General features: G+C 41.9%; 1 protein-coding gene across 1 annotated transcript in view; it reads left to right on the forward strand.

Moving 5' to 3' along the window:
- LOC144371894 (acyl-coenzyme A oxidase-like protein) overlaps window positions 1-26,971 on the forward strand; it is a 235,194-nt gene that overhangs the window by 131,402 nt on the left and 76,821 nt on the right. The window contains exon 13 of the mRNA XM_078035198.1: window positions 23,430-23,546. Within this exon, the coding sequence (XP_077891324.1) occupies window positions 23,430-23,546 (117 nt within the window). The remainder of the gene's footprint in view (window positions 1-23,429; window positions 23,547-26,971) is intronic.

Genomic DNA, 26,971 nt, shown 5'->3' on the forward strand with positions numbered 1-26,971 from the left:
TTTGTGTAGGATGAGTCCAATGTGGCCAATCATGGTTAAAAATGCAACATTATTTTTTTGCATTAAAGTAAAGCATGGAAATGGTTTAAAATTCATATCAAAAACCACAGGGCACTGGCTTTCAGGTCATCTGCATCCTGTGATCAGGTTTCCACCTGTCCATGAAAAAGGAGTAAAAAAAAAACCTCAACTCTCGCCCCAGACTTGTGCCCACCTCCCAGGGAAGGGAGCCTCAGTGAGACGTAGTCGCTCTGCATTATGGGATGGCCAGGGACATTTCTAGTATTACAATCTGGAGAAATGATTTACAGTGACTTTCAAAGTGTGAGTGGCCTTTCTAGTCTGGGTAGGAAGCCCAGTATCCTCCTTTTGGATAGTATCCAAAATTTTCTCTTTCCTTCTTTTTCATAATGAGAAGCTTTGCTCCCTTGCTTGCTGACAGAGGAGGGTGTGTATTTACCTCTCCTTATAGGCACACAGAATTCCCAATGTTCATTTGAAGAGAAAGACAATTATTTGAATAATCTGAATAAATAAATATTTTAAGTGATTCCTACAAGACTTTACCTGCTGATAAATATTTAGTGTACTTTTAATGATTAGGCTGCATCTGTTTTCTCTCTTTTGTAGTCTGGGATTTTATAGTCAATAAAGTCTTAGACATTTGCTTCCTGTCAGAGATAATGGCCTCATGGCTGACCCACCTCCAACCCCTGTCCCCCTCCCTGGGAATTTGCCAGCGGGTCCGATATCACCACACGGTCACTCAGCAGAGGGCTAGAGGGGATGGGATGTGTTGAGGACCAAGTTCCAGCATGATGGTGGCTTATCTTGGGAGCTCCAGCAAATGAGTTAGGTTGGCTGGGGTTTGGTTTCTTCCAGAAATCTGAGTTTACTAATACCTCCCTGGAAGGATGATTTTACAGATTAGTGTCCATGACTGGTGTGAATACACAATTATATAGTCAATCCATAAAGTCTCATTTTCTTTCTTTACCCCACATACACTTACACCTAAGAGCCCAATAATAAGCAGAACCTCCAACACCCCTCCTTTCCCAGACTCCAAGAAAAAAATTCAAGAACCACAGACTAATGGGGCCAAGGTTTCATAAGGCCCCACAACAAAGTCCTCCTGACTTATTGGCCTTCTTTGTCCTCATGGTAGAGCCAGAAGTTGTTCTGATTTGGGCAAACCTTCAATCCTTCTTCCTCCTCATTTTCTTGGTTGGTGATTAGCGACAGTCACCACCACACCTGCAGGACAGGGAGGAAGCGCCATGATCTCATCTGAACTTAAGTTCCTTTTGTGGTTTGCTTATGAGGAGCAAATTATAGATTCAAATTATAATGGAACTTGAAGGAAGTTTTTAGTATCTGGGGGAAAACTGTGACAGAAGGTGCCATTTAAAACTTATGAATAATGTACAAGCAAAAGGAGATTCAGAGTTACAAGAACAAACCTGTCTATCTAAAGAGAATTGCAGCAAAGCCCAAAGATGCCAGCCCGGTAGCTTTCGTTCAACAAATTAGCTTAATACCAAAGCTAAATTTAGAATACCTTCTGCATGGAGTGCTTCTGAAGCGGGTTATGTCTTCCATTTCAGAAGTCTTCTATTTTATCATCAAAATGAACATCTGGGGACATTTTAATTGCTATTTTGCACTCGATTCTATAGAATCTTCAAGCAGCCTGTGCTTTTGCCACCTGGCTGCACAGACTGTCTACATGTCTAGGCAGAGATATGGACGTGCTTATCAGCTCAGCGAGCTTCCTCTGTGGAGACCAAAAGCCCAAGAGGAAGTAAAACTGCCCCAACTAATTATTTTTCCTTTCCTTTTTTTTTTTTTGACCCAGGGACTGAACCCAAGGACACTCAACCACTGAGCCACATCCCCAGCTCTATTTTTTAATTATGAGACAGGGTCTCTCCAAGTTGCTTAGGACCTTGCTAAGTTGCTGTGGCTGGCTTTGAACTTGTGATCCTCCTGCCTCAGCCTCCTGTCAACTGTTTTTTAAATAAGATGTTTTGAGATGTGAGCACATGCTATAACATTTGCCCACATAATGTCTGCAATGCATTACAGTATATATTTTAATATATTCAGCAAGTCTTGTCACTACTACCACTGTGATCTAATTTTACAATACTTTTGTCAAGCCCCAAAGAAACTCCAAACCCATTAGTAGTCACTGCAATTGCCTCTCTTCTTCAGCCTTATGCAAGAACTGATTTTTCTGTTTGTATAAATTTGCTGATTCAGGCATTTTGTTGTAAAAATCATGTAATATATGGCCCTTTTGTGACTGATGTCATTCACTCAGCCTACCATCTTCCAGATTCATGCATGATTTAGTATGCATTACACCCTCATTCCCTTTTATGTTCCAAATAATATTCTTTGTATGGATATACTACATTTTATTTATCCATTCATCATTGAGGGGTATTGGATTGCTTCCACTTTTTGGCTATGGTGAGTGATGTTCCCATAAATAGTCATCAGGTTTTTGTATGATGTATGTTTTTTGTTCTTCTATCTTGTAGTGACGTGGCTGGGTTGTATGGTAACTGTGTGTTCAATATATTTTGAGGAACAACCAAACTGTTTTACAGCTAATTGTATTTCCCTAACGATCATTGGACATTTATCAATATATCACTGAATAATGATATATTGAACATTTTATGGGCTTATTAACCATTTGCATATCTTTTTTTGGATAAATTGCTACTCATATCCCTTACTTGTTTAAAAAATTGGGCATCGTTTTTTAGTGAATTACATGAGTTCTTTATATGCTCTGGATACTATTCCCTTATCAGAGATACTATTTGCAAATATTTCTTCTTATTCTGTGTGTCATCTTTGACTCTGTTTGATGGTGTACTTTTGAAGCACAAAATTCTTAATTTGATGTGGTCCATTTTATTTCTTAAGAATCTACTCCCTCAACCAGAATCATGATTTACTCCTGTGCTTTTTTTTTTTTCCTAAGAGTGCTGTAATTTCAGCTCTTAGATTTAGATCTATGATCCATTTTAAGTTGATTGGTGTGAGGGAAGGCTCCGACTTCATTCTTTTGCATGTGGATATTCAGTTGTCCCAGCACCATTAATTGAAAAGATTGTTCTTTTGCTATTGATTTGTCTTGGCACCATTTTTGGAAGAATTGATGAGCCATAAGTGTAAAGATTTACTACTTCTGGACTCTTAATTCTATTCCATTGATCTATATGTCTATCCCATGCCAGTACCACACTGGCTTGATTACTACTGCTATATAGTTAGTTTTCAGATTGGGAAGCATGAGTTTTCCAACACTATTCTTCTTTTTAAAGATTGTTTGGCTATTCTGGGTCCCTCCTATTTTATGTTAATTTGGAACATCTTGTCAGTTTCTGAAAAATAAGGCATCTTGGGTTCTGATAGGGATTGCATTGAATCTGTAGGTTAGCCTGGGCAGTGTTTCTGTTTTTTTGTTTTTTTTTAATCTTCCAACTCACAAACATGAGATGCCTTTCCACTTATTTAGATCTTCTTCAATTTCTTTCAATAATATTTTATAGTTTTTAGTGAACAAGTCATGCACTTGTTTTGTTCAATTTATTCTTGTGTGTTTTATTCTTTGATGATGTTATAAGTGGATTTATTTTTTTTATTTCACTTTGTAGTTGTTCATTTTCAGCATAAAATTAATTATGCTGAAATTTTTCTATATTGATCTGATATCATGCAACCTTGCTAAATTTGTCTATTCATTCTAACAGTCTTATAGTGGATCCCTTGGAATTTTCTATATATAAGATCACATTATCTGAAAATAGAGTCAGCTTTCTGAATACCTAAATAATAATTATAGAATGCTCCTTTTTATCTCTAGTAACTTTTTTGTCTCTAAGTCTATTTTATCTGATACTAGTATATTCACTCTTGATCCCGTGGTTGCTGTTTATAAGATACATCTTTTCCCATCATTTTACTACTAATTTATTTGTATCTTTGAATCCAAGTCTGGGTGGTATAGAGAGAATACAGTTGAATCTTGTTTTAAAATCTGCTATGGCAGCGGGGCACAGTGGTGCATGCCTGTAATTCCTGCAGCTCAGGAGGCTGAGGTGGGAAGATTGTGAGTTCAAAGCCAGCTCCAGCAACCTAGCAAGATCCTAAGCAACTCAGTGAGACCCTGTCTCTAAATAAAATACAAAATAGGGCTGGGGATGTGGCTAAGTGGTCAAGTGCCCTGAGTTCAATCCCTGGTATTCAAAAAAAAAAAATTAGTATGACAATCGCTGCCTTTTTATTGGATGCTTAATTCATTCAATTTTCATTTTATTCCTGATGAAGTTGGATTTACATTTTCCTTTTTGTTTGTACATCATATGTAGATTTTGTTCTTCTGTTTCTTTGGCTGCTTTCTTTTGTATTTTCCAGCATAACACTTCGATTCTTTTAAATTATTTTAAAGCTATATTTTTTGTTTTATTAGAGGTTGTTCTAAGGCATATGGTATTCATATTAACTTATTAGAGTCTACTTTGCATTTACACTAACTAAATCCCAATCAAATATAGAAACTCAACTGTTCCCTCCCCCTCTATCTCTGTCCACTCTTTCCATTTTTGTACTATTATTTTTACACATATTCCATATTACATCTATAGGTATTGCATACATGACAATATATTTTATAATTATTACTTTATGTAATTTCATCTCTTTTTAGAAGAGGAGAAATGATAGCAAGTATATATTTATAGGCTTTTAAAAAATAACCTCTTATTTACCATTTCTGATTCTCCTAATTTCTTCCTGTGGACTTGCATTACAAACTGGTGGCAGTCATTTCCTTGCTCACATGTAGCTTTGTTCCTACCCACTTTTGAGCAGTTATTGTCAAATATGTTACATTTTTTATGTTATAGGCCCCGCAATACAATTATAATTATATTATTCTATGCAAATAATTTTATGTTAAAAATCAGAAGAAGAAAGGAATGTACAATCATACTATCTTATGTAATTGCTGACATAATTATTTTACTGGTGCTCTGTTTTTTGTACACTTCAATTGCTATAATAGTTTGCTTTCAGTCTAAAGAACTTCCTGTTGTATGTTCGATGAGTCTGCTATTAATTATGCAATTAATATCTTGTTTCTGTTTACTTGAGAATATCATTATTTTTAAATTTTGAAATGCAGTCCTGTTGTCTGCTTGCTTTTCCAGCACTCTCCTGTATTGGGCTGATTCTGATGAAAACTCAGTCGTCCGTCTTACTGGTATTCCCTTGTCTGGGATAAGTTCTTTCTCTCTTACTGTGTCCAGATTTTCTCTTTGTCTTTGGAATCAGCCTTTCTCCTGTGTCTGGGTATGGATTTCTTTATGCTTATCTCACTTGAGATCACTGACCTTCTTGGATGTTTTTCATCAGACTTGTGAAATTTTTCAGTCATTATTTTTTTTTTCCATTTTTTGCTCCTCCTTCTCCTTCGGTTCTTTTTGGTATTCCTGGTTTTGAACATGGGTAGGCTTCCTGGGTCTCATTACTCTGAGACTCTGTTCACTTTTCTTCTTTCTGTTTTTCTCTCTCTTTTTCAGATTGCATTAACCTCTACTGATTTATGTTCAAATTCACTCATTTCTTCTAGCAGTTCTAATCTATCAGAATTTTTTCATTTAGTTTTTATTTTTCAACTTCAGAATTTCCATTTGTTTATAATTATAATCTGCTTATTGGCACTATTTATTTGATTAAACATTGGCATCAGACATACTTTACCTCTTTAAACACACATTCCTTTAATTTTTTAATAACTTTTAATAAATGCCTTATTTTTGCTTACTAAGTCCACTATTTGAATTGCCTCAATGATAATTTTTATTGCTGGCTTTTTTTTTTCCTGTGTATGGCTCACACTTACCTATTTCTTGGAATTTTTTAATATATTTTTTAAACTGGCTGTTTTAGATAGTACAGTAGAAACTCTGGATACGATCCTCCCTTTTGGGCTTGTTACTGTTTGCTTGCTTATTTGTTTAGAGACTTGTGTGGACTATTTCAATTAGATCTTTTGTCCTGTAGTGGGGTGTGCTATGATGCCACTTCTGAGAGGATGCAGCCTTATACCAGGGACAGTCTCCCTGAGGGCCTGGGACGACTGGTTTTCTCTGAGCTTTGTTGGATGGTTCTTCCCATCCTCTTCCCATGAGCTTCTGTATGGCCTGCCTCTCTTGCTAGCACACCAGTTGCTAGGCCCTATGAATCATGAGGTGATTGTTTTCACAGTCTGTTCCTCTTACAGTGAGGTCCTATGGAAAGAGTAGGGTGTGGCCAACTTTTGCAGCTGCTCAGACCCCAGAGAGCTCTTAGCTATCTCTTTTCTAGTTCTTTCCATTAAACTTCTTCCTGATTGATCTACCATTTTGTTACACTATCCTCTTTCAGTCTGCTACTAAGAGAATAATAAGTTTCCAGAAGCTCTTAATTGTGCCTGACCAAGATTGTCATTGTAACAGCACTCGTAGGCTTAGTCTTTCCCATGCTTTGTTCCAAAGACTGGGTCTCCTTAAGCAAACCACAAAACCTCCTGTTCTTATGGTCTTCCTCTCTTCTGGCTCTGACTTGGTACCAGGACATTAGAACTACGGGTGGGACAGTGTCTTGCTTTCCCTGAGTGACACCTCTGCTTTACAAGCAAGGTTTTGAGCAGGAATGATAGCTACAGGTTTTCTCAGTCTATCCTTCCTGTGTGAGGCCTCCACCCCAGAGGTAAGCTGGAGCAGGATGTTCGGATCTAGTATTTGTGACCTGCTGGGTCTGCAGTGGAGTTTCTGCACCATGAGTAGGAAGTTGGGTGGAGCAGAGGAGCCCCAGTCCTCTCAGATATACCTCCTGGAATAGAGCTTCTGTGACATGGACCTGGGAGTGGGGGGGGTAGGTGGAATAAGAGATGCTAGTACTGCTTCCTCTAAGGTAAAGCCACAGCCCTAGGCTAAGAGCCAGGGTGGAGGGAGCCCATTTGGCCACAGCTGCCTGGAATAGGGCTTCTGTCAACCTGAGCTGTTGGTGAAGGGAAGGTACAGATGAGTGGATCATGACTCCAGTACTATAGGCTCTCACTCTTTTTACTGAATTTTACTTTTTCACTCGCAGTATCCCCTAGGACAGTTTCCAGAGGCCTTACGTGTTGTTTTAAAATAATTTTAAGCAATTAAATGAAAAGTGTGTTGGTATCGGTACTGTTGCACGCAGGCCAGCAAAAGTAGTGGAGTCCAGCCAGAGATGAAAGTTGGGTTTCCTTTTTGAGTGAAGTCCAAAGCGCGCTGCTATCTCACTTCCAGTCCATGAGAGAGGTGTGTGAGGACCTGGCCTCCTGACTCCTGGCAGGCTCTGTGGCCCAGCCTCCCTAGCCCCGTGAACCTTTCTGGAAGGCATTTGGTGGGCTGTCATCTTGAGTTTCATTCTTTGGCATCCTGTGATTTGGATAATTTCCAGTATCCTAAGATCTTACACAAAAACTCAGAATACCTTGTAAAAGTTTATTTGCTGACTGTATCCTTGCAGAGCAAATGAATTATTTTTGTCACAGGCATAATACATTGTTACTTTTGGAAATGCTTCTTGTAAAGTAAACAATAGTCAGTTTATTTTCTTTTTAATTTTCAATTATATGCAAGGATACATCAGTACAAAAAAAATAAAATGGGCTTGTCACAATCCAGATGACAGCACTGCGCTTTGGTATGGCCCAGGAGATGACTGGGGCCAGGAACAGGTCAGTCAAGGGAGGGTGGTAGCCAGATGTGGGTTGCTAAGGAGGAAGGTCCTGAAGTGGTGTTCTGGGAATGTGTTGTGTATTAGGTACCAGGCGAGTGCACCTGTGGCAGTGGGCAGCATCCAGGGGTCCGCCCTTTGGCTGGACTCCAGCTGAGGGGACTTTTCGTTGCTGTGTCGTAGACCTTGACCACAGATGTGTTCATCCAACACCAGATACTGAACATAGGTCGGGGTAACTGGGTGGCTAGAAACCTTTAAATGGAGGATGAAGTGTTTGTTTTTTGCTGAGTTGGGTGGTTACTACAATGGAGATCCACTCCAAGAAATTTTTTGCCCTTCGAGAAATATTCCCTGAAATCATATTCTGTTGCCAACAGAATGGCGATGTTTGTTGTTACTTATTATTTCAATTGTAGAATCAGAGATGGACAGAGATGCCTGGAAAAGGCCATGGTCTTGGAGGCTCAGGACTTGTATTTGTTTCCTGGCAGATTAGAGAATACAGTGGGAGGAAGGTTAAAACAAGGACTCATCTGCCAAACCATTGGAAGGAAGAGGGTCTAGGGAATTGTCAGGACCTGGGAATGGCTATTTTAAGCAGATAAAACAAGAGTCTGTTCACCTTCAGAGAGCCTTCTGGGGTCAGCCCAGTGGCACTCTCCAGAGGTAACTAGGTTGGTAGATTTATTCCTGTATTCCACTGGGGTAGACTTACATCTCTCACCCCTGTTCATCTCTGAAAGTTAGAATCAGCCACAAAATAACAACAGGTGAAATTTTTAAAAAGTCACCTATCCTTTCTTAGAGTTTGAAAAATATGACTAATGGGGAAAAAATCCCAAAGTGAAAAAGTTAGGTTATATTGATTACATAAAAATAAGAAATATACAGACTCCAAAAATCAAAACTAAAAACATGACATAGTGGAGAAATATCCAAACAAATATGGCTGATATTGGTTTAATTTCTCTAATATATAAAGAGCTTCTAAAATAAATAAGAAAAACTCTAACCCCATAGTACGTAGACTAGGAAATGATATGAAAGATAATTTAAAGAAGATATGTATGGTTAATAAATATGTAAACAAATTAAATTATTAATAATGAAAGAAAGGCAAGTTAAATGAGGTAATAGTTGAATTAACAAAGATATTTGAAAGAACAACACTCAACTTTGCCAGGAATGTATTAAGATAGGTATGGTTATATACTGGTAGAAAGAATAGATTGATAAAACCTTTCTGGAAAGTGAGTTGATGATATATGTCAAGAGATTTAAAAAAAAAAACTTACATTCTATGATTCAGTAGTATTTTTTCTAGAAATTTAAGGAAATAATCATTAAAATTATAATTTCAAGTATATTTAGTGATATGCATAGAATGAAATCTTAGGTAAACAGAAAAGCAGAACACAGAACTTGCATAATGTTCCTGATCAAGCATGTTAGTATATGTTAAAGAGTCATTATCCCTTGATTATAACAAACTGTTTCACTTTTTCTGACACTGGGGTCACTATAATTTTGCACACATTTTCCATGTAATATTTTGTTGTTCCTAGTACATTATTATTAGGTCAATATACATCTTTAAGATGTGGCACATCTTTTAAGAAGGAGAGCATGGGGCATATGTATTCCAAATTAGTATCTACACATGATTTTTTCTCTTCTGCCTCCCTTTATTCATATGAAAGCTAGACAAATCTAATAGTGTTGCTTTCCACACTTATACCAGTTGAACAAAGGTAGACTTTCTAAAGTTCAAATCTATGTATTTTATGTTTAGAAACTTGAAATGGGACTTGAGCTTGTAGGAAGATCAAGTAAATATATGATTCTTCCCCTAAGGACAACTACAAAGTCTGGATTGTTACATATGAACAAACCTGACAAGACTCAGAAAGGTAGAGACAGGAAGGCAGAGCAGCTGGGACCCCCAGGTCTGAGGAATGGTCCTGTGGGGATTTCCCTGGTTTCTTCCTGTCTTATGAATCTCAAGCCAGGACTAGGTTCTAGTGGAACCGAAACACCAATGGAAATACAAAGACATGTACGTGCCCCAACAAAACCTGTTTTTTCCTCCTCAAAGACCAGAAAAGAGACCACAAGACAGGAAAATTTCAGATAAATACTTCCCTCCTTTAGTCTAACACCACAGAGAGCTGAGACTCCGTACACACCCATGCCCACAAAAGCCAAGAGGGGAGGTTAGACTGTCACCCTCTGCAGGTGCAGAGTTCTGACATCTTCTGGTGTCAGAAGGCCAAGTCAGAAGCTGGGATTTTCATCCTTGCCAGAAGGTAACAGTCCTTACCCCTGTGGTCTTGAGAGATACCAGTAGGGAACCTGCCTTGCAGCTCCTCCACCTCCTGCTGTGGTGGGAGGGAGCAGGCTGAGGGGAGTTAGAGCCTTCTGGAACCCAGCAGAAATGATGCATGTTCACTGATGTGCAAAGGGGACTGTCCAAGGAGCCAGAATGCCCACCCCTCTCCTGCTGTGTGGAGGAGCCTAACAGAATCAGATTGGGGAGCCTGGATTTCTGCTTCTGCCTGTCAGAGTGACTCCTTTCCCTACCTCAGCAGTGCCAGAGGAAGCCAGAGGCTTACATAAGATCCAGAGTGGCCCCGGATAGTGTTAAAATGTACGAGTTTCAGTGGAAAATCACCGCTCATACCATGAACCAGGAAGTCCTCAAATGGAATAAAAATGACAACCGAGAGATGCCAACATCGAGAGGGCAGAGAGAGTAATTTGAAAAATATTCACCTGAAACATAAAAACATAGAAAATTTTCTCAAAAAATAGAAAGCAAGTTAATATAAAGGATGCGTCTGGGGTTGGGGCTGGGGCTGGGGCTCAGCGGTAGCACACTTCCTGGCATGTGGGAAGCACTGGGTTCGATTCTCAGCACTGCATATAAATAAATAAAGTAAAGGTCTATCAACAACTAAAAAAGATATTTTAAAAAAGTAATATAAAGGTAAACCAGACAGGCATTTTAGAATTAAAAAAAAAAAACCTAAATAAAAATTATCAGTGAGCCAGGTGCAGTGGCGCCTGCCTATAATCCCAGCAACTCGGGGGGCTGAGGCAGGAGGATCACAAGGTCAGGACCAGCCTCTCCTGGGTTCAATCCCCAGTGCCCAAAAAACCCCCCAAATAAACAACAACAACAACAAACTAAACCCAACCAAAATAGTGACAACGACAAAACCCCATCAGTGTATGTGCTCAGAAGCACAATGGAGAAGACCCAGGGAAGAACTATGAACTGAGAGACAGAGCAGTGGGCATCCCCAGATCTGCATAACACACTGGTCCTGGGCTAGGAGGAAGGACGGAGCTTGAGCAACCTACGAATTAACAAAAGACCTAGCGCTGTGTCTTCAGAGTCCCAGAAGGAAATGAGAAAGAGCAGTGCTGAGAAAATGCTCAGAGACAATAGCCAAGAACTCCCCAAATGTGCAAGGGGCATAACCCACAGATTCAAAAAGCTGAGCAAACCCCATAAAAGGTGATCTCAGAAGGCTGTGGGCTGTAGCTGGGTTGGTCCTCAGCACCACATTTAAATAAATAAATAAATAAATAAAAGTATCATGTCCATCTATAATTTTTTAAAAAAAGATATCCGCATAACATATATCACAGTGAAACTTTAGGAAACTAAAGGCAAAGGAAAACCTTGCAGCAGAGGGAAAGGATTGGAACCACAGCAGATGTCTCATCAGAAACCCATGGAGGCCAGAGGAAGTGGCCTGACATTTTGCAAATGCTAAAAAACTATGACACCAGAATTCTACATTCAGTAAAAATGACATTTAAGAATGAGAAGGAAATCAAGACATTTTCAGATGAAGGAAAACTGAGCTTATCACTAGCACACTTATCCCAAATGAATAGCCAAAGGAAGTTCCTTAGACAGAAAGGAAAAAGCAGAAGAAGTAAGCTTGGCTCATCAGGAAGGAAGAAACAACAAGGTAAGCAAAAAGACACACACACACAATAGATTTTCCTTCTTGAGTTCTCTAAATTATATTTGACAGTTGGAGCAAAAATTATGACACTGTCTGTTGTGGTTCTAACTGTAAAAAGAGGAAGTATTTAAGACAAGCATAACCAGGAGAAGGAGATGGAATTTCACTTTAACTGGTGAAATGACCCAATTTTGTAGTGCTAATTTATGTATATGTAATGTTATATCTAGCATAACCACTAAAAAATGCTATCCAGAGGTACACTCCTGGACACAATAATGCATCAAATGGAATTTAAAAAGATGTTCTTGTAAGCTAAAAGAAGGCAATAAAAATAAATCCAAGAAATGAAAAACAGAATACAAATTAAGAAGGGAAGACTTTATCCTTAACATATTAGTAATTACATTAAATGTAAATAGTCTAAATAATTTAGGTAAAAAAAAAAAAAAAACAGGTTGGGCCTGGGGATGTGGCTCAAGCAGTAGTGTGCTCACCTGGCATGCGTGCGGCCTGGGTTCAGTCCTCAGCACCACATACAAACAAGGATGTTGTGTCTGCCGATAACTAAAAAATAAATATTAAAAATTCTCTCTCTCTCTCTCTTAAAAAAAAAAAAAACAGGTTGCCAGAGTGGATTAAGAAACGTAACTAATCTCTTTGCTGCCTTTAAAACATTCACTTCAAATATAACAACAGAGGCAGGTTTAATGTGAAAGAATAGAAAATGATATTTTATTCAAAGATTAGCCAAAGTAAAAACAGGAGTGGCTCTATTTATTTCATGTAAAGTAGACTTCAGGGAAAGAAATTACCGTAGACAAGGAAGGATATTGAATAATGATAAAAGACTCAATCCATCGAGGAAATGTAGCAATCCTAAATATGTCTGTAAAACATAACAGTCTGCATTATATGAACCAAAACTAGTAGCACTGAAGGAAAACTACACCAACCTACTTTTGTGCATCTGTATGGCTCTCAGGATGGAACCCAGGGTCTCATGTCTGTCAGGCAAGTGCTGTACCACTGAGCTGTGTCTCCAGCCCACCCACCCTCATTTTAATTGACACCTTCAATATCTTCTTTCAATAATTGATAGATAACTACATAGAAAGTCAGCAATCACATAGAAAAACTCAACAATGTGATCAACCAATAAGATCTAATCAGCATCTATGGAACAGTTCATGCAACAAAAGCAGAGAACACATTCACTTCAAGTACCCTCCTGGAATCACCAAAATAACATATCTTGTGCTCCGTGTGTGTGTGTGTGTGTGTGTGTGTGTGTGTGTGTGTGTGTGTGTGTGTGATTTTATTTTGGTTTTTCAGTTACTGGTGATCAAACCCAGGGCCTCATGCATACCAGGCAGGCACTCTACCACTGAGCTATAGCCCCTTCCCCAAGAGGGAAGTTTATAACAATGAATGCATACAAACATTAGTAAAGAGGAAAAGTCTCACCTCAATATCTAAGCTCCCAACTCAAGAACCTAGAAAAAGAAGAAAATAAACTAAAAGGAAACAATAAGTGAAATAATAAGGACTGAAATAATAAGGATGAGAGCAGAAATCAATGAAGTTGAAAATAGAGAATAATAGTAATAAAGCAAAGAGCTGATTCTTTGAAGCAATAAATTAGATAAATCTCTAACAATACTGTCAGAATGGGGGTGTGTGTAGAGGGAGAGAGGAGACAAATTATTATAAGAAATTAAAACAAAAAAATAAAAAAAATTATTATCAGGAGCCGGGTGCTGTGGCACACCTGTAATCCCAGCAGCTCAGGAGGCTGAAGCAGGAGGATTGCGAGTTCATAGCCAACCTCAGCAAAAGTGAGGTGCTAAGCAACTCAATGAGACCCTGTCTCTAAGTAAAATACAAAATAGGACTGGGGGTGTGGCTCAGTGGTATAGTACCCTTGAGTTCAATCCCCAGTATCAAAAAACAAAACAAACAAACAAAAAACACCAAAAGTTACTATCAGGAATGATCCAGGGGTGATTATTAAAGGCACACAGAACATCAAAAGAATAATAAGGGAATGCTCAGAACAATTCTGTAAGCATAAATCTGAAATTCTTAGAAGAAGTGTACTAATTCTTCAAAACCATAAAATACCATAACTCAGTGTGTAAAACAACTAGAATAACCCTATAACTACAAAATAAATAGAAGTCATAATAAAACTCCTAAATAAATAAATCTCCAGCATAGATGATTTCACTGTAAAATTCTACCATGCTCTTATTTATTTATTTGGTACTGGAGATTGATCCTGGGGGTGCATAACCACTGATCCATATCCCCAACTGCTTTTAAAATTATTTATTTTGAAACAGGGTATCACTAAGTTGCTTAGGGCCTCGATAAGTTGCCAAGGCTGGTTTTGAAATTGTGATCCTCCTGCCTCAGCCTCCCAATGGGATTACAGGTGTACACCACTACACACAGCTTCTACCAAGCATTTTTTTTTTAAATTAGCAACATTGAGAAAATAGAAAAAGTAGGAACATAGTCCAATTCATTTTATACAGCTGGTCATATCATGATTCCTGAACCAAATAAAGATAATATAATAAACAGAAATTACAGAACAATGTCTCTTATGAATGAAGACACAAAAATATTTTTTTTAAATCAGAAAATAGAAGTTAGCAATATAACAAAAGAATTATACATTATGATCAAGTGGGACTTATTCCAGGGCTGCAAAGTTTTTTAATATTAAAGAATTAATCAAGATACCCTACCATATCAACAATCTAAAAAAGAATTCTATCAATTGATACTTAAAAGTCATTTGGAAACTTCAACATATTTTCATGGTAAAAAAAAAACTCATTTAAATAGAAGAGAGGAATAATTTCATCTTGATGAAGAGAATCTACAAAAAAATATACAGCCAATATTATACTTTGTGGTGAAACACTGAGTGTTGTCCTCTAACATAAAGAATATGGCAAGTATATACACTCTTGCCAATACTATTCAATATATTGGTAAAAGTTATAGCCGGTGCTCTAAGACAAGAAAAGGAAATTAAAAGCATATAGTTTTGGAAACAAGTAATAACACAGTACTTAGAATGATATGATTATTTACATAGAAAGTACTGTCATGTGTAACTAATGAAAACAAATAAAAAATTGAAAAAAATGACCAATGTGATTCTGCAACCTGTACACTCAGAAAAATGAGAAATTATATCCCATCTGGTTCAAATGTATGCTACGTCAAGGTCATTGTACTGTCATGTGTAACTAATTAACACAAATTTTAAAATATTAAAGAAAAAAGAAAATTTCAAAATTTTTATTAAAAAGTCCTAGAACTAAGAAGTGAGTTCAGCAAGGTCAGAAGATACAAAATACACATACAAAGATCAATTTTAATTCTGTACACTACAGTAAACACATGGATACTGGGATTAAAATATAATACCATATACAGACATGCACTGCTTAATAGGGGCCCAGTCTGAGAAATGTATCATTAAGCAATTTTGCCTCTATGAAAATATCACAGCGTGTACTTATAAAAGCTAAGCTATGACATCACTAGGCAATGGAATCTTTTGGGATCACCATGAGATATGACCTAGACCTTATTATATGGTATTTGACTTAAAAATTGCTCATAAAATTGAAATACTTGGGTGCAAATTGAACCAAACGCATGTGGGGTTTACATGCTGGAAACTACCAAAAACGTCAAAAAAGACCTCAATAAATAGAGAAGTATCTCATGTTCGTGGATCTGAAAACCTTGCTATTGCTTCTGGAGCCTCTGGATCCTCGTTAGTTACCTTGAAATTTGGAGATGAGAAGGGTTAGTGGGGGCACCAGCTAGCCTTCCAGCATCTCAGGACATCCTCGATGTCAAGAATAACCTCAAGCCAGGCAGAAGCATGGGGACAAGCACACACTCTGCAGTGCTTCATTACGTGGCCGTCATCTCCTGGTGCTCAGTATCGGTGAAGGGAGACCTGGAGATGTTGGGGTGCAGCCTTTGTTGCCTGCCTCCCACTGTCCACACTCAGGTCAGGCTTGCTCTCTTTAGGATGGTAGCAGGCTCTAGCCACCGACTGGGCACCCAGGATGTACCAGGCATTGCCCCTGCCATGGGATGTCAGAGAAAGAGAACACACATCCCGGAGCCCCCAGGGTTGACCCTCTGGCTTCCTCACTCTCATGGCTGAGGTGCTCCTGCAAGATCCCTGACGGACGGCGTCTCTGTCCATATGTAATTTTTTTTAAGATGTGAAAATAACTCAACAGTGAAATCATTAGCCCACCCCAGGCAGCCTCAGCTATAATTTATGGCTCCCCGTCTCCCGCTGTTGTAATTTTGTATTCATTAGGACGCAATTTTTTTTTCAAGAAAAACTTCAAAGAATCACAGTTCTGTTGATTAACATTAGCCATTATGTCACTCACAGAAATTGCTAAGTCTGTAATTCTGAAAAGTAAAGTAATTTCTCTTGTGTGGGAACCAATTGAATGGCATTCAGGCCCCTCTCTGGGTTCCGCTGATGGCTCTAGAAAAATCCTGCTGCTTCTGTGGGAGACTCTGACCACAGCACCTTCTTTGGCTGTGTTTTGCCCATCCTGTCTGCACCAGGAATTTGGGGAGAAGATCAGCTGGTGTTTCCGGGTACCTAATAGGGCAGGTGTTGTCAGAGAGCTTTCCAGTACACAGGGATATGGGGGTGTGTGGGTATGCACTCAGTGCATGCATATGCGGCACTTTTAACACACAGACAGCTTCTTCTCTGAGCCATTTTATTATCTTTAAGTTGTGGGATTTAAATTGAAGGACTTTTCTCTTCACCTCAAATCTCTTTACAGCAGTTTTAGTGAGGCAGAGTAAGTTAGTGGTTTGTTTGAGTTAAAGAGAAGAAAAAGACTGCTTTGGGAAAAATTTACAGAGGTTTTTCTTGATCAAGAATGAGTGGAATAGCGGGTGATCTTAGAGCCTCAGGGGCCATGGTGCTGACTGTGGTGATAACATCTGCTGTGCCTGGGACACCTGCTACCTGTCAGCGTGGTGCCACCTCACTTAGCACACACTGATGATCAGCCCCAGTTTAGGGTTAAGGATCCTGAGGCTCAGAGAGTTCATGTAACTTGCCTAAGACAGCACATTGGCAGGTGCCAAAGCCTGGCGAACAGACATGTCTGATCCCAAGCCTGGGCTTCTCACCACTCTGTCTTCTGCCTCCTCTCCTGGGCTGCCTGTGGGGACACAGCCACTTGATCTCTGGATGTGCTCCCATGGACAGCACAAGGCACCATAACAGGACAAGAACAAACTCAGCAGCCAGACAGCCAGGTTCCTGGGGTGTTTGTTTTCAAGAGGTTTGAACCAAAACATGATGGATCAGACCCACTCTTGATTGTAGAGCTGAATCCTCAGAGAAGAACCTGGAATTGGCCAATCTCAGAAGCAGGGTGACCCTTCTGGTCCTCGCCAGCCAGTATTATAACATCAGTCAGAAACGACCTGCTCAGAAGAAACGTGGCCCCAGTGTGCAGATTTCTCCTGCCTGAAGGGCCTCTAGCGTCTCCATTGGGGTCATCTCTCAGCTGGTGGGAGGAAGAGGCCTGACCCTGACCAGCTGTTATCTGCAGCCTGCTCCAGCTTGCTCTGCTCTTCCAGTGCTGGTGGGTGCAGAAGTTGGTCTTGGATAATGGAGGGTCAGTTGCTGCCAGATACTGGCCACAACTTCAGACCCATGGGTTTCTGGTTGGGGAGCATCTTTTGTTCCTGGGATTTTGATCTGATGTGATCTTTGGGAAAGGAAAGAAAAGAGTGAATGGTGGGCAAAGAGGTGCCCTCGGGCCAGGACAGTGTGGTCTCCATGTCTGTGTTTGCAGGCTTGTGGACACCAACATCACACCAATGGACCTTCATTTCTTTCTGTATCTGAATTAGTCACATGTTTAAAAAAATTGTCACTGTCATTGATCTCATCATAATCATCTCTTCTAGTATTTGCTGGCTTTATTATTGGTAGACTGTTAGGGTTGGGAGAAAAAGTACTCAAAAGGAGTGAATGCTATTTGCTGGCATTTTGAGAACTCTCTTCTTTGGAGTCAGTTTGCATGTTTAGTCACATCAAGACCACCATGAGACAGGGTTTATCTATATCCCCCTTACTCGCACACATGCACAGCTTTCACCTCCTCTACAGACAGACCCAGAGTTGCCCCCTGGAAGAGTGACAGCTACAGACTGGTGGGGACAGCCTGCTGAACCTGATGTCTTAGGGCAGGTCGGCTCAGAGCCCAATGGGCACATCCCGAAACACTGTGCCGTAAATGCACAAACATAAAAGCATGACTTTTGTGCGCAGTATCTCTTTCACAATCCCAAGGTTGACCCCAAGGTAGGATAAATTGGGGTGACAAGTGATGGGGCTGAGAGTTGGGATGTCTGGCTTGTACACATTTTTAATAATAAGAAGCCAGGAATTTTTACACCCTGACTGGCCATTTGGATCCAATCTGCTGGGTCCAGTCAGTGGCATTAAAGTGTCCTGCTTTGTAAAATATTTGCCCTTGGAGTTTCTATGTCCAGGAGTGCCTAAGAGGAGGAGGAAAAACAGGAAAAGATGGGTTGTGGCCTCACTGAGAGGTTGAAGCCTCTCTGTGAAGCCTGTGGGGAGGGGTTCAGGGCTCAGCCTGGGCCTTCAAGGTTCCCCTGAACCTAGTCTGCATCTGGGTCATTAGGAATGGAAGGTGGCCATAAAGAATGTGGCCTGGGCCCAGGAAGGAGCTCAGCTTTTGTCGGAAGGGCTCAGCACCTTGACAGTGAAGGGGGATCCCAGGATTACCTGAGACCAGCCTGAGCACCTCAAGACGTCTCAGGGCCAAGGGCAGAGGCCACATGCCTCTCCTTCCACGTGACGGGATGCCGTTCGCAGCAGCCTGATGCAATGATGCCGCAGAGCGGGAAACATGGGAAGCAATTATCTTTTTAGTAGGACACTGGCTTCCTTTGGGAGAAGAGACCAGAGGGAAAGCTGGGAAGGTGGGCACTGTTGTCCCCCAGAGGCTGTGCCTGCAGTAGCTGTCTTGGTGATTAACAGCCGTGTCACTTTCCACGAATGTTGCTTTAAGCAGCCGAGTTCAAAATTGAGTGGGAATGAAATAAAACAACCCAAAATAAATGCTTCCTCTATTCCTTAGGAGTTGCTGGAACCCAGAAATAGCTCTTTAAATCTGTAATTTTAAATGGCACCGTGCACAGCACTCTCTAAGCTCCGGGTTTATTTTCGCAGAGATATCATTACGTGTACAATGTCCTGTTTTTTGTTTTTAAAGACCATGAAAAAAAATGAGCTGAGTGACTCTGGGCTCTTTCAGGAGTGGGTGCAGGGAATGTGTTGGGTACTGAAGTAAAAATTATGTTTACAGAGAAAAATATAGCCTTTACATGTATTTTTAAAGAAAAAATAGTAACCCAGTGGAGGAAAGACCAGGAAGAATATTGTGTCCGTCTAGATCATAAACTGGAACAATAAAAAACTCTGGCAGGCAGTAATTGCTGGCCAGCTGCAGGGGTACAGCTGTGCCCAGGGCAGCATGCCAGGTGCTGGCAACCAGAGGATGGGCCTGGCTGGCATGGCACCCAGCTCAGCCAACGGGTCCCGAGAGCATCCATGAGAGGTGGCCGCAGAGTGGCAGGGCAGGTTCCTTCACAGGCCAGGCCCTCTGAGTCTTGAAGTCCTCTCTCTCTGCCTCTTCTGCTGCAGCCAGGCTGCAGCTTGGAGACTGACAGTGGCAGTCACAGGGCTGAACCTCTGGCTGCATCTCCAGGTGGGAAAAGGGTCATCAGCCTTTAGTGTCCCATTTCCCCCTGGAGAAGCCAGACAGAGAGGCATAGAAACTACTCAGTGCTTTGGGGACTGGCAGCATCTTAGGCCGGAGGGAGGGAGGAGTGAGTGAGTGAGTGAGTTAGGTGCTGCTTTCTTCTGCCCATCACTTCTTTCTTTCTGGTCCCTGGCAAGAAAGGCAGCAGTGAGGTGGGCTGCTGGCATTAGGCGAGGCTCCTTTTCTGCCTTCGTCTATCCCTGCCCTATATGCATGCTGGTATTTACCCAGCACGTCAGATGTTATTTATTTATTTTTTCAAAACATCTAGTAACATTCCAGGGGGAGGAGGGGTGGTGGGAGGAGGGGTGGGCGTGGACTGTGAGAAGGCAGGATAGTCAACCTGCCCTCTCGCTTCCCATCTTTCCTGAGTGCTTACCCCCATGCCTGAAGGTGAGCAGGCCTGCCATCGGTGAGCTGTATGTTTTAAAATGTGAGTTTGCTATTGTCGAGACACGGTGAGGTCACCAGCTCAGAAAAGGAGTGCTGCGGGGAAGACAGCTCTCTGCTCACACTTCAAGAGGAGGGGTTGCACCATGCCTCGCAGGGCCTCCTGGGGAGCTGAAGGACTCAGGGAAGACAGGCCTGAGCCTTTACGGTGGTTCCTGCAGTGAGCAGTGGGCCAGGTGGGCCGAGCAGGGGAGGACTGCCCACTTTGGATCATGTTAGTGGGTTCTGAGGCCTAGGCTGCCTGCAGTTGCCTGGCATCTGGCCCTGGGTGATGAGAGCAGGGCCACAGTAGCTTCGTGTGGGAACCTTATAAAGGAGGTGGTTAGGTGTGGGCTCTGGGTTCCTGAGCTTGCGTTTGAGAGATGTGCCCATAGAGCATCATTTGCTGCCTTTGGATTAGCTAGCTGTGACCCTTCCCTGGGAACTCCACAGAGGTGTAGTGTAGCTCCCTGTCAGCACTATACAAGTCACGAAAGGCCTGCCTCGTGGCCCCTCTGTGGGGGAAGTCTCTTTCTGCTCTTTCACCCCAGTGGAAGTGCAGGGGTTAAAGAGAAATGGGAACATGACAAGGTCCACCTGCGAGGTCCAGGGCAGGTCCAGGTCCTGCGACGACCAGACAAGGCTCGTTGTTAGAGAAGTACCCGTTTATTGAGGAACGGCTTTGCACATTTATAGAGCTGGGGGCGGTTCAATAGAGCAGGGTATTGGCACGGGGCACTTTCCGATTGGTGGGTAAGGATCATGAGGGTCAGCAGGGCTCACCATTGGGCGGCACAGCAGGCAGGTGAGGCCTGGCATCTGAGGTCTTGAGGGGGACACTGTGCCATGCTTCGTCTGCATTTCTTCATTCTCAAGGTTCATTCATTCCTCCTTTTTTCTGCTATTGAGTGCCTACTTCGTGCCATGCCAAGGCAGATTTCACAGGCAAAAACTGAAAATTTGGTGGATGCTATTTAAAACTGTATGTTTGAAATGGCTTTTAAGCAAATCCAAACCTAAAAGGTGTGATGATTGATCACTTCTTTTGCTGTCTCCATGTGATTAGAGTGCCCTGAAATGATCTTTTGGCTGCACACAGAAAATACTGGTGATTGACAGAGGCTGGGAGATTAGGCCATGTTCAAGGCTCTTGCGGCACATGCCACCTTGTCTGAGTCTTCTCTGTATCCTGGGCTGTGAGCTCAGTGGCTAGTGCTTGACCACCTAGACCCTGATAGATGCTAGCTTCTAGTACACTGCTGGACATGATAGACGCCAGCCCCTAGTATACTGCTGGACACAGAGCAGATACATAGATGTCCCCTGATAAAATTTTAGACACATCATTGATAAAGCCACTGTATAATCATAGCATTTAAAAGTAAAAGTTCAGACAGTGAGGAAAAATGTAATTTGTAAAATGACTGTATCAGATCATTCCAGCTTCCGTAGCAAAACAATAGACATGTTTTTCTGGTTCTGGAGGTTGGAAGCCTGAGATCAGATCTGGTGTCTTGGTTATGTTTCTCTTTCTGGCTTCTAGATGGTGCCTTCTTGTTCTGTCCTCACATGACCTTCCCTCAGTGCATAAGTGAGAAAGAGAGAGCTCTCCTCCTCTTCATATAAGGCCACCGATCCTATTGGATTAGCACCACACCCCATGACTTCATTTAACCTTAATTACCTCCTAAAAATCCTATCTCCAAATAGTCACTTGGGGGTTAGGGCTTCAACATGTGAATTTTGTGGGGACCCAAATTAAGTCCACAGCAATAACCTAGTATTATGATGGCACCATTATTGGATCTGTGATTTTTGTCTCTTTTCTGGTCTCACTGTGATCCAGAACCAGCTGAGAGCTTCCTTATGGCCTGTCCAGCCTCTCATTTGGAGCCACGCCCTGCCATGGTTGGGCGTATACAGGGACAGAGGGAAGGACATGGACCGGGGGCAGGGTGGGGTGGTATTCCTGGGACAGTCATCTGTGGGTGGTTAGATTGTGGAAAAAAATCCGGTGCTCACAGTGTTTGCCAGTGGCTGCCCAGCGCATGCTTGCCATTTGTCCTCACCACCTCCCTCCCCGGGACATGGCCTCTTGTTACTTCTAGATGCCTTCCGTGTGAGAGACATTAGGGTGCCTTTGTTTTGATTACAAATAAAGATGATATCAAAATATAAGATTATGTTTAAGAAAGCCTTTATGAAATAGAAAAGTTTTAGAAAAAAATTGGTCTTTCCCTTTTCTTTTTGAGTGATTGATAGACATCCCCGGTCTAAGGGTGTCTGCAGCACAGGTGTGCTCTGGGCATTTGACAGTGGGCACTGTGTATGTGTGTGTGCCCGTGTGTGTATATGTGCATGTATTGTGTCAAATGTCATTCTTTAAGAAATCAACATCAGCAAGACGTGGTGGTGCATGCCTGTAATTCCAGCAGCTCAGGAGGCTGAGGCAGGAGGATCGCAAGTTCAAAGCCAGCCTCAGCAGTTTAGCCAGGCTCTAAACAACTCAGCGAGACCCTTTCTCTAAATAAAATATAAAAAAGGGTTGGGATGTGGTTCAGTGTTTGAGTGCCCCTGGGTTCAATCCCTGGTACACACACACACACACACACACACACACACACACACTCAACATTAAACTCTGAACTGCTTGAAGTCGGAATGCTGCCAGACTCAGGACCATAGAGCACTGGCCTGCAAAGGGAGACTGTGCAGCAGGCCTTGGCTCTTTTCCCGAAGTCTGCAGCCTCGGGCTTCTGCAAGGCTTGCCCCTGGCCATTGCCTGTGGGGACCATCCCAAGCCATCTTGTATGCTCCTCTGAGGAGAGCTTTGGTCCCCTGGACATAGCTGCCTCAGGTGCAATGCAGCCTCTGTCCTCAAGGCACATAGACCCGCAGGGGGGGTGCTGAGGCACTGGGAATAATGATCCACCGTGAAACTGATGGGAGCATGGGGTTAACGTCACCCTCTGTTGAGGATGCCCTTTTGAAATATGCTCTGGGGTATGCCTCCTAGCCCATTAATGATACCACAAACATGGGAAAGCTGGATAATTAATGATCACAGGGCACGTGGAACTGCAAAATGTCATGTAAATGCTAAGGATAAAAATTACTGTGTATTAGATACATTCCTTTAAAATATTCCATGGTGGGAAGATTAATTTTCAAAGAGTCCAAGAGTTCCACCAGGCTTCCTTCAGAGTCTTGGGTGTCTTATTATTTGAACCCCTTTGAAGGAGACCCGGGTTTCTGTATTACGCACTGCTGGAAAACAAAGGGTGGGGAAGCAGATTTAGCTCGGAACATGAATTTGCCCACCACATTTTGGTAAAAATTTGTCATTGATTTTCTCTAGCTGGAGGCAGTTTGGGCCCAAAGCCAAGGAAGAGGTGAGGATCATCGAGCACCAAACACAGACGCTCCGGCTGATGCCTCACCTGGCCACAGTGCTGGCCCTGACCTTTACCAGCAGGTGAGATGGCCCTGGGGTCGTTTCTGTCCAGGCGAATGGGAGGCCCTGGTATTAATAAGCACTAAAAGGAGAGGCAGACACTGGGGTCATTTCCTAACCATGAGCTGGAAGGAACCTGTGGTACAAATCTGATGCCCAGGGTAAAGGTGGGGGAACAGCGGGGCACAGTGGCGCTGCCTGTAATTCGAGCAGCTCAGGAGGATGAGGCAGGAGGATCACAAGTTCAAAGTCACCTCATATACTTAGTGAGGCCCTAAGCAATTTGGTGAGACCTTGTTTCAAAATAAAAAATAAAAACCAAAATGGGCTGGAGATATGGCTCAGTGGTTAAGCACCCCTGGATTCAATCCCCAGTAACAAAAAATAACAATTAAATAGATAAATAAAATAAAAAATAAAAGGGAAAAAACAACTGTCAGTTATCTATCAGACAAATGGAATCCAAGTGAATTTGAGAAAACCCGAATCCAATGCTTCTTGCCAGTTTCTAAACATAACAGACTTGAACAGTTAAAATAGCTCTATGTTCTGATAAAAGTTCTAAACCAACAGTCAAGTTTTCTAAAGTAGGTCAAGGTGTGTGTGTTGGGGTGGGGCGGAGAGGCAGGGTACCGAGGACAAGGGCAGCCATCGATGGTGCCTTCAGGGTGCAGGGCAATTCACATTTCACCCCAGGCTCTCCCCAGGAGCTTCTCAGCAGCTCCTCCTCAGAGCTGGGATGCTGTGGGGTGTCTGTGTGAGTATTGTCACTCCTGCACTGAAGGCTAGGAAATCCGGGCTCTGCCTACGATCACAGGGCCCAGGAGTAGGTGGACTGGGAACAGGTCTCCAAACCTGGGTCCTTCCTCCTGTGTTCCTCTTCTCTACATTTGCAATGCCGCGCTAGTCATTCTGTGGATCCCTTAGAGTTGGCATGTGTTTGAAATTTACACACTGAGGAGTGACAGGTCCTGGGGTCTGTAAGGTGGTGAAGGGAGGGATCTGCCATATCAGCATGCTGCTGACTGGAGGGGTGGGGATGGGGGGGGCTGCCCTCTGTTCCTGTTGCACAAGGCTGGAGCAGATGCCAGCCCTGCAGGGTGTCCCAACAGCAAATCCTACAGACCTAGCTTCAGGGAGCAACAGGAAGGTGGAGCCACGCTACCTGGAAAAAATTTAAATTACTTGCATCCAACATCTGTTATTTAAAATATTTGGAGAGTTTTTGAAATTTGCATATAGTAAAATGCATGGTTTTTAGTGTATAGTTCAGTAAGTTTTGATAAAAATACATATTTATGTAGCAAACATTTCAATGTCACAAATAAAAACCTTTGTTGCAAATATGCCACAATGGAACCCATTATTCTATATAATAAAAATGCATTTGGGCTGGGGATGTGGCTCAAGCGGTAGCTCGATCACCTGACATGCGTTCGGCCCAGGTTCGATCCTCAGCACCACATACAAAAAACAAAAATGTTGTGTCCACCGAAAAACTAAAAAATAAATATTAAAATTCTCTCTCTCTCTTTAAAAAAATGTATTAATAAAAAGAAATTATGATACACACAGTGGAATATTACCGAGCCATAAAGAATGAAATCAGCCAGGCATGGTGGTGCATGCCTATAATTCCAGCATCTTGGGAGACTGAGGCAGGAGGATCGAGAGTTCAAAGCCAGCCTTAGCAATGTAGAAAGGCCCTAAGCAACATAGTGAGGCCCTGTCTCTAAAAAAAATATAAAAAGGTCTGGGAATGTGGCTCAGTGGTTGAGCACCCCTGTGTGCAATTCCCAGTACCAAAAGAAGGAAGAGGAGGAAGTGGAAGGGTGGGGGAAGAGGGGAAAAAGATAAGGGGGAGGGGGAGAGGGGAGGGGGAGGGGAAGGAGGAGGAGGGGGAGGGGGAGAAGGGGGAGGGGGAGGAGGAGATGATGATCATCCTGTCACTTGCAGGCAAAGGGATGGAACTGGAGGATATCATATTAAGCTAAATAAGCCAGACACAGAAAGACAAATATCACGTGTTCTCTCTCATATGGGAACCTAAAAAAAAGGATGTCAAAGTAGGATCGTGTATATGAGGGACTGGGAAGGGTTCCGGGGCAGGTGGGAGGAGGATGGAAGAAGGGTCAGATGGATACCAACAGTGCAGGCTGCATGCACGCAAATATCACAGTGAATCCCATTAATGTGCAAAATTAATATGCATTAATAAAAATAGATATAAGTAGAAAAGCATCAACATTTCCCTGGGAAAGCTCCTCAGGCCCCTCATAGCCAGCTTCCACCTCAACACCAGCAGAAACAGCCAGCTTTCTTTCTTTCTTTCTTTCTTTCTTTCTTTCTTTCTTTCTTTCTTTCTTTCTTTCTTTCTTTCTTTCTTTCTTTCTTTCTTTCTTTCTTTCTTTCTTTCTTTCTTTCTTTCTTTCTTTTCTTTCTTTCTTTCTTTCTTTCTTTTTTTTGGTGGTGGTGGGGTACTGGGGATTGAACTCAGGGGCAATCGGCCATTGAGCCACATCCCGGCCCTATTTTGTATTTTATTTAGAGACAGAGTCTCACTGTGTTGCTTAGCACCTTGCTTTTGCCAAGGCAAGACAAACAGCTTTCAGATTGCTCTCCCCCTAGCTTGGTTGGGCTCCTCTAGCAAAGCAGGTAAGTGGAATCATAGACCATATGCATTTCCTTCAACGTATCGTTTTGGTGTCCCTCAATGTTCTTGATGGTTGGCTAATTTTTATTACTGAATAGGAACATTAAATGGACAAACTCCAAGTGGCTTATCTATTCTCCCCCTGATGGACCTGGGAGTGGCTTCCAGGATTTTTATCCAGGATGAATAAGACACAGTGAATACTCTTGCACAATACTCTTTCATTTTTCTAAGGGTAAATACCTAGAGAGGACTTTCTGGGCAAATGGATAAGTATACGTCCAACATTCTAAGAAATTGCTAGTTTTTCAGAAAGGTAGTACACATTTTTGGTCCCTTTACCCATTTCTAAATTGGGTTGTTTGTTTTCTTGTTGATGAACATGTAAGTTTTTCATATATCCAGCATAGAGTTTCCAGTATAAATTTTCTAATAAATTTATTCAAATTGTTGCTTTTTAAAATTTAATTTCCAATTGTTTGTGGACAGTGTATTAAAAAACAAACTATTTTATATATTGACCTTATATCCTATATTCTAACTAAATTCACTTGTTATATTTAGCAGTTTCTTTGTGAACTCTAGGATTTTCTATATACACAATACATACGTAGGAATAAAGAGTTTCCTTCTTCCTGCCACTACTGATGCCTGTGAGTTTCTCCTTGCCTTAGTGGCCTGGCTAGCCCCCTGCACAGCACTGGAGAGCCATGGTGAGGGCAGACGAGCCTCCCCTGGGATTGATTCTGGGGCCGCAGGCAGTATTTCTCCATCCGTAGTGAGGGCTCACTGC

The sequence above is a fragment of the Ictidomys tridecemlineatus genome, chromosome Y (genome assembly GCF_052094955.1).
Source record: "Ictidomys tridecemlineatus isolate mIctTri1 chromosome Y, mIctTri1.hap1, whole genome shotgun sequence".
Lineage (NCBI taxonomy): Eukaryota > Metazoa > Chordata > Mammalia > Rodentia > Sciuridae > Ictidomys > Ictidomys tridecemlineatus.